Source organism: Wyeomyia smithii, chromosome 2, assembly GCF_029784165.1.
Source record: "Wyeomyia smithii strain HCP4-BCI-WySm-NY-G18 chromosome 2, ASM2978416v1, whole genome shotgun sequence".
Taxonomy (NCBI): Eukaryota; Metazoa; Arthropoda; class Insecta; order Diptera; family Culicidae; genus Wyeomyia; species Wyeomyia smithii.
In genome coordinates, this window is record NC_073695.1 from 246,580,643 (window position 1) to 246,588,665 (window position 8,023).

Below are 8,023 nucleotides of genomic sequence, written 5' to 3' on the forward strand. Positions count from 1 at the left end.
ACCGCTTGAAGATATCAGAAAGTTGCTATAACTTTTATAACAGCAAAATGGTTTCGTGCTCATTGACAAAATAAGGCTAAATTTCAAAATACTATTATCACATCGGTAATATCAATATGCTTTCTCCTTGGCCAAAACTGGAGCAAATTGTGGCACTCGGATATGATATACGTAATACTTATAAGAAATTACAACACCGTCCATTAAAGCGCCAAATTCAAAACTAGCGATCACTATAAGAAGCATCATTTCACCAGTCTTTATTGTGCTGGGTTTTCTATTTTGACACTTTAGGTTATAGCGGTTATAGCGCTTAGGCAAGTTTGTTATTACTTTCGTCACCACGAAGAGCTAAATTTGTTTAATTGAAATGACTGGAATATTGTCCACTTTGTGCATTCTCAAATTGTGATTTATTCGTGTGACTTTTTATTCTAATCGATGGGAACAGTGTAGTTGATAAAATGGACAAATCTGAACAATTGGAGGCAGTGATAAACTCGCAAAAGGAGCAACTATTGCGCTATGAAAAACGTCTTAAAGGTATGGTCTGGGCAAATAGTTATTTTCTCAATTCAGACGTCATATTTTTCCGTAGATGTAGTCACTGCTTACAAAGGCTTGCTGAAGGAAAAAACTGCGTTGGAATCTAGCTTAGAAGCGTTCACCAGCGGAAGAAGTGAAAATGGCTCTAGTGTCACGTCTAAATCCGAGAGTAAATCAGCAAAGACATCTCCCCCATCTGATATGGATACTGGTAGTGAAGTAGCAAAAGATCTCCGCGAACAGATCGCTACATTGATGAATTCTCTGGCCACATTGACTGCTGAAAAAAGTCGTATGGAAGCCTCTTTTAAGAATGATCGCAAACAGTTGCGAGAGGTCATAGCAGAAAAAGAAGCGGCTGTTAGAGATCTGGAGGAACAGGTCAAGGGTTTAAACTATACAATTAAAACCGATTTAGAATCTTGCAAGGCCAAATTGATACATGATCGAGAGGAAGAAATAAACAATAACTCACTAATGATATGTGAATTGCAGAAACAATTGCAAGATGAGAGACACTTAAACGAAACTCTAGAGATGCAACTGCGGGATCTGAAAATTCAATTTAACCAGAAACATTCCGACCGACGAGTGAATGAAATGCCACAGGCATATGAACTGGCCAAACAAAACTCCGAACAATTGGAAAGTTCGAAGAAAGAAAATGCTGCCCTGTCGAGCTTGCTTCAGCAATTTCAAGGTGAAATTGACAATTTGAAGCGCCAACATGCTGCAGCTATCCGGAGCGAACAAAGAAGAGCCCTTACAGCAGAAGAGCGGAGCAAGAAACTCGAACAAGTTCACGAAGAGCGCGTTGCCAATTTAGAGGCTAGGTTGGCTGAGCTCAGCGAAGTAGTGGGAACATACGATCGATTAAGACAACAGGATCAAGATAATATCTCTAAGCTGAAAGAAAAGTTGTCGAAGCTCAATTTGGACAGTACTCTGACTAGACGCGTTAGCCAGGAAAGTAACGTAGAACGAATTGTTGAAGAAATAAGTTATTTAAAAAAAATGTTAATATCGGAGAATGACAAGTTACAGAAGCCGTTGGATTTGTCAACACTTTTTACAATCCATTCTATGGCAGACGAAGAAGCCCAACAGCAGACGAACGAGTTGGAAGATTATCGTAACTTACAGCGGAGCTATAATCAGTGTTTAAAAGACAACGATTTTCTAAAAGCTGCTATTCAAACACATCAGAATAACACAAAAACCCTCCAAGAAAAGATCAAGGTACTGAATAAGAACATCGATGATCTGGAAGTAGAATACAAGAATAAACTGATCGAACATAACAATGCAATGAAAGGAGAAAAGATTCGCACGCAAGAAATAGTCACGGCTCTAGAGGCAGATTTTAAATCTAAGCTTTCTCAACTGGAAATGCAACTGAAGAAACAAAGGGAACGATCCCTGCAACTACTGGAAGAGAAGGAAGAGGAAATTAAATCTCTGCGAACATCGTTCGATATTCTGATGCATGATAGTAACCCGCAGCGAGAAAAACGTTCAGAAGGCGACCCGGATAATAGCCAGTCTTTCGAAAACTTCCCAGTTGCAATGTCGAAAAAAATTAATGCCCTTAATTCGGTGTTCAATCGCAACCCGACCGAACCAAACGCTCAATATCACGCGGAAGCGCATCATATTTTGCACTACGCGCATGAATTGGCCCGCAAGGAGATCGAAATAACTGCACTACGGACAGCCAAAAATAATACGGAGGCAGCCCTGCGACAAGCTTTACACGATAAAGTCGCTTCACAGGAAGAGCTGCACGATCGGATTACCTTTTTAGAGGAGCAAATAGATCGGTTTGTAGTTTTATCGCGTTTTGTAATTTTCTTTTGTCTAATATATTGATTATTCCGGTAGATTGGAGCGCTGCAAGTCTAGAGAGGGTGCTAACCTGGAGTATTTGAAAAATGTGGTGCTTAGTTTCCTTACGTCTCAAGACGCCGACGGCAAAAAACACATGATAAATGCTATTGCAGCAGTGCTGGAATTTAGTGCAGCTGAACTTGCATCAATAAATGGATTTGACGTTGTTAAAAAGTAGTATTGTGCATGTATAAATTTTATCGTAGCTTAGAGGGGTCTACTACGAAAAGCTGAAACTCAAAAGGCTGAAACACGAAAGGCTGAAATTCGAAAGGCTGAAATCACGAAAGGCTGAAAACTACATAAGGCTGAAAACACGAAAGGCTGAATCACGAAAAGCTGAAAATCATAAGGCTGAAATTCACAAAGTTCATTTCTAAAAGAACACTCGCGGCCTACGGCCGACTCGATTGTCCGAGATGTATGCTGTCCTTACTCGCTATCGCTCGTTCGGACTAAGCTAGGGGATCACCCCTACGAGTCAGTAGACCTAGGAAAACGAACGAACCTATACAGAGGTGATTTCTGCGGGGGGCTGCCCCCCCCCCCCCCCGCAGTGTCCGGCGCTTCCGACGGCGGGTCGCCGGCGCACACTCGCGGCCTTCGGCCGTCTCGCCCTGAATCATCTAGGAAACGTGTACAAGAGTCAAGTGTGTATAGATTCAAATGTCGCCGAAAATTAATTTTCCATTGCACAAACCAATTAATACTCAAACATTGAACTCTGCACTTTATAAAGGTATGTTATCCATGTGTCCGAATTTTTCAACGATTATGATTCAAGTTACAAAAGTTTCAGCCTTTCGTTCATTCAGCCTTTTGTGGTTTCAGTCTTTTGTGCATTCAGCCTTTCGTTATGAAACATACTTTTCAGCCTTTCGGGTTTCAGCCTTTCGTTACTAACCCGTTTAGAGTTACTATCCCAGTTAGAAAAATTTTGACGAATAAAATTAACATGTATATGGTCCATACTTGGTACGCTCAACATTATCTGTAACACTACTGTCTAGGTGAACTATCTTTGATAAAAGGTTACCCGCCAATCTGTGACTTGAATATTTCTTTCCTGATTTAGAAAAGTGCGCTTATTAACAATTTTGAGGGTTTTGGGTTTAAAATTCGAATGGATGAGATCTTTCTTAGACCTATGAAAATCACGACTGAAATAAGACGTTGTAGTGAAGTCGATTCCTCATCCGTGTGAAATGAGTCTAGTGTCTCAACGACTATGTCCTTGGTTTCTACACATTCTGTGAGAGCGAGTATCAGATCGCCATGAATGTTACATCAGATTTCAAACGGCAATAATTGTTTGACTGCATAACAAATTACAATCTTTAATATGGTGTTAGATTTAAAATGTATTATAGTATTTTCGTAATATTATTACCTTTTTTCAGTGCTAAGCTATGAACAGTGTATTTATCTTGCACATCAAATTCCAGCTAAGGGCTAGACACCATTATTTCATGAAAAATATTGCGTTAATATTAAACGATATTGATTGATATGTTTCTACAGTTCGCTGTTTATCGTTATCGGTTACCTTGACTTTACACCTGATTCCCTAAGAAACATATTGCATAACGTGCCACTAGTCTAATTGCCAGTCGCTAGTCGAGAAACTTGGGTAACTGGATTGATATATATATATATTACACAATACACGTGGTCCATACCACCCTTATCGAAGTTATCGAAACATTTTTAAACCGTGGCTCACACGCTAATGAATCGCCGCCTCAAAGCGGATACACCAATGTCAAAAGCCACAGCGACGCTTGCATTTAATGTCAAACCAAAATGTCAGTCAAGCGCCATATTGAATTCGTTCCTTCTCTTTTTCCGGTTACACACTCTCGTGAAGGTACAAACTTTTGGTTTCGTGAATAAAATATTTCAAAAAAAGGCATTTTTGAAGACTCGAATATCGGAACAAGCTAACTTATAAGTTACTTAAATACTGAGTTTGGTTATTTGAATGTTTGTTTCGGTATTATCGCTTCAGAATGTTGTATTTTCTCTGAGTATTGTAAACCAGGTTAACTGTTGGCCTCTTGATGTACACAAATGTAATTGTTTCTATTTTCTTGGTTTTCCTCCTATAGATGCCTGGAATCACTGTCAAGGACGTCGATCAAGATAAAGTTGTGCAGGGCGTAGCTCTCTTTCTGAAAAAGTCAGTATATTTTTGATTTGGATTATTCCTACAATATAATTGTATTGCTTTTGCAGATCCGGTAAACTAAAGGTCCCGGATTATATTGACCTCATCAAGACCGCCAAGTACAAGGAGCTGGCTCCGACGGATCCGGACTGGTTTTACGTACGTTGTGCATCGATTTTACGCCGGCTGTACCACCAGAGCCCGTCAGGAGTTGGGTCAATCACCCGCATCTATGGTGGCCGTAAGCGTAACGGTGTTCGTCCGTCGCATTTTTGCCGTGCCGATGGCAGTGCGGCCCGAAAGGCGGTTCAGGCTTTGGAACAAATTAAACTGATCGAGAAGCACCCTGATGGCGGACGGAAGCTGACCAGCCAAGGGCAGCGGGATCTGGACCGAATTGCAGCTCAGATTGTCAGTAAACAACGCGCTGCACTGAGGAAGGAAGCCGCAACGATTGTGTTGGCATAGGCAACTGCATCGAAACTTTCGAATGTGAAAATATAAGTTAACGATTGAAACGGTGAATGAAGTTGTTTTTATTACTTTTTTAAAAGTTTCGGGGAATAGCCGACTTCATTTTCAAACGACGATTTTCCCATTCGACGGAACTTTTATTTCGTGATGTGTGCAACATGTACCTACAATTGATACAAATGTCAAATGTGGTATAGATAATTACAAAGGAAAATATTTTTTTTAACACAACAAAGCTCCAATTCACAAGTACAACATCTGCACTGAACGTAACTGAAATGGAAGTCAATAGTTGCGTAGGCATTCTTATGAGTTTTAGGTAGTAAATTTATGCCAAACTATCGTCCTCAAAATCGCAGGGTGACCACCCAACCGGGAGAACCGGCAAAAAACCAGGAATTTCACTGAACATTACAAGCCGGGGTGAGATTGTGCCAGTGGGGGTGGGATTGTGCCATACAAACCCATTTTTTGCAGCCATCTTATGGCGATCACAAGACCAAAATTTCTTAAGTAAGTTTCTTCGAATACTTAACCAAAAAAAGACTAGTCCTGTGACCCGGAAAAGATGGCTGACATATCTTACAGTGCATAAAACAGTTTTTTTTGTTTTTATTCATCTTTCTCTTGAAAGCTAACTTGACCAAGGTAAGCTCCCCGGAAGAGCATTCAAATGGCTCGAATTTTGCCCAGAGCAAATGGTTCACAACGATAATCTCGCGGGAACTGTAGCTGATAGATGTCGCCAAGAATAATCACAACTATTGAGTATGCATTCTACGAAGACATTGCTGACTTGATACTTTTTGTAGAGATCTGATAGCTGCTTCAGGCAAGAAACTTACTAACTTTACTGTGTTTATCAAGAAGATTCTGATTCTATCGCATGGCAATGCCACGTTGGAGCGAGGTTTCTCCGTGAACAAGGAGTGCGTAGTCATGAATTTGGAATAAGACAGTCTTGTAGCGCAGCGCTTGGTGTACGATACAGTACAGGTTGCCAGAGGAGGACACGAAATTGATATTGATGAGGAGATGCGTGAGCTGCTGAAATAACGTGTTTATATATTACTCTTTTATATATTGAATCTTATCTGGTTGAGGTAAAAACGATTCCTTCAAAATTAATTTGGCCTAGAATTCCTCGGTAATGAGTATTATATGCGTTGTTTATAAAATACTTGTAGACAAGAAGTAATTTAGAGCATATTGAGATGTAAATCGAAAGTCACACTTTTTTATTCCTTAACTGCATTGAAAACTACAGAATTCAAAAGTACAATTAACCAGGAAAAATATTTGAACGAACCGGGAGAAAACCGGGAATTTAATTTCGGGTTTTGAGTGGCCACCCTGAAATCGGTTATCTATGTACAGTTGATAAAACTACGGATGGCAAAGAAATCGCTTCGTTGATATTTGCAGAGTGCAAAGCACTTTATTTATACCTTGACTTACGTTACCTGTTTAATTCTAAGTTTCACTGACCCATTAGTCCTTTAAGTAGTTCTTCACATTGAAGGTTATCATATTCGATAGTTTCTACATTTTGAAGTTCAGTTAAAACGGCTTTCTCCATTTCGATTAGAATGGCTGGTTTTTTATACTGTAATGAAATGCCAAAATATATTATTATATGTCCTACAGATCAGCTTCATTTTAGAAGGTACCGAAATAATCAGCGTCTGATTTTGGTGTCGTACAGTCAAATCTTCCTGCTTTGGTGGAAAGTTGCACCTTTGAAATTCCGGTACAATAATTTTTTTGAAATACTTTTTATTTGCGGTTCGAACCGTAATCGAACGAGCATCCCCGTCGCAGGTTATCGTGTATGTTGATAGCGGGTACGGTAAGTTTCGGATACGCCACTCTAAAGCAATCCGCGTCACTCGTTTTGACAGTACAGGCTCGGTTGATGCTTCACACAGCATCATGCTATCCGCTTTAGTCAATGATTTCGGAATTGGATCTCCCAGCTCCACTTGCCAATCATCCTTGCGAAAAACATCACTGCGTAACTTCCAGGCACGCCGTAAAATAATACCGGTTTCAATACTGTACTCTTCCATCATCTCGGACCCATCGGGGAAATTGTAGTGTACTTTCCGGATCTTACCCTGGATAGCGGACGATTTATCAGCACCCCGAACCTTGGCCAACCATTCAACGTACGACATGGTGATGCTAATATAAGTGCTCACAGATCAGAAAAAAAATACAGGCTGTGCAAGTTTCTACAAATTTCCAAACAACAGAATTTCCATAGTAATTCGTTTCGAGAAAGCTTTAACGAATACGCACGTTAAGTTGCATGTGAAATGAGAACGATCCACGATGTAAACAAAACACAATTTTACATAGCTAAACAATGATGCCAGATATGTAATTATTTTTGATAGAGCTAAAAGGAGGAATACCAGCTTGAAGAGCTATTTGTAAAGCCTGTTTGTCCAATGGTCAAATATTTGACTTTCTGACATAATGGTCAAATTTATTCGACATCATGGTTGTTGTTTGCCCGTGTTTGCCCCATGTAAAAATTGAAGAGTGATTTTTTTTTGTTGTCGAAAACAAGTTTAAGTACTTGTACAAACCCCAGATCTTAGTCATTTCACCAGGATTATATAAACCACAAGATTCACGATATCACTTCCTGGTGCGAAGAAAGACGTGGAGTCAAAAATTTTACACCTTTTAAATCCTTCGGGTGTCAGCTAAAATAAATTGGGGATCACACCACCGCACAATGACCGCCACGCCAATCTCTTTGTCACTGATTGTCTATAAGCAATATTTGTTCAACACCTCCATTTAATGTTTTGGGGGAAACAAACATATAACAACTATTGACTGTAGCTGAACGTGATGTACGTTTTTCAGCGTTAAAAAATACAATACCAGTGTCTTGAAGTAGTGTTATTTCCATGAGAAGCGCTTCAAAAAGAGGTA

At 39.8% G+C, this 8,023-nt stretch overlaps 3 protein-coding genes across 5 annotated transcripts; 2 read left to right on the plus strand and 1 right to left on the minus strand.

Moving 5' to 3' along the window:
• The first annotated feature begins 302 nt into the window (after nucleotides 1-302).
• On the plus strand, nucleotides 303-3,411 carry LOC129723239 (GRIP and coiled-coil domain-containing protein 1). Its single transcript, XM_055677327.1, has 3 exons — nucleotides 303-543; nucleotides 599-2,366; nucleotides 2,428-3,411. Exons 1-3 carry the CDS (start codon nucleotides 465-467, stop codon nucleotides 2,609-2,611), a joined length of 2,031 nt encoding a protein of 676 aa, XP_055533302.1. The 5' UTR covers nucleotides 303-464; the 3' UTR covers nucleotides 2,612-3,411.
• An 822-nt stretch (nucleotides 3,412-4,233) lies between these two features.
• LOC129724827 (40S ribosomal protein S19a) lies at nucleotides 4,234-5,125 on the plus strand. Of its 2 annotated transcripts, none has more exons than XM_055680038.1 (3): nucleotides 4,234-4,300; nucleotides 4,542-4,612; nucleotides 4,669-5,125. In XM_055680038.1, the coding sequence occupies exons 2-3, from the start codon at nucleotides 4,542-4,544 to the stop codon at nucleotides 5,066-5,068; spliced, it is 471 nt and encodes a 156-aa protein (XP_055536013.1). In that variant the 5' UTR covers nucleotides 4,234-4,300; the 3' UTR covers nucleotides 5,069-5,125. The 2 variants fall into 2 exon arrangements, with proteins under 2 accessions (XP_055536013.1, XP_055536012.1); XM_055680037.1 differs by lacking the exon at nucleotides 4,234-4,300 and adding an exon at nucleotides 4,379-4,474.
• A 1,158-nt stretch (nucleotides 5,126-6,283) lies between these two features.
• Nucleotides 6,284-7,432, minus strand: LOC129724826 (protein DPCD). 2 transcript variants are annotated; one of them, XM_055680036.1, is made up of 3 exons: nucleotides 6,745-7,432; nucleotides 6,538-6,680; nucleotides 6,284-6,460 (listed from the first exon to the last, which is right to left on the minus strand). In XM_055680036.1, exons 1-2 carry the CDS (start codon nucleotides 7,249-7,251, stop codon nucleotides 6,555-6,557), a joined length of 633 nt encoding a protein of 210 aa, XP_055536011.1. In that variant the 5' UTR covers nucleotides 7,252-7,432; the 3' UTR covers nucleotides 6,284-6,460; nucleotides 6,538-6,554. The 2 variants fall into 2 exon arrangements, with proteins under 2 accessions (XP_055536011.1, XP_055536010.1); XM_055680035.1 differs by lacking the exon at nucleotides 6,284-6,460 and having other exon boundaries at nucleotides 6,487-6,680.
• Between the last annotated feature and the right edge of the window lie 591 nt (nucleotides 7,433-8,023).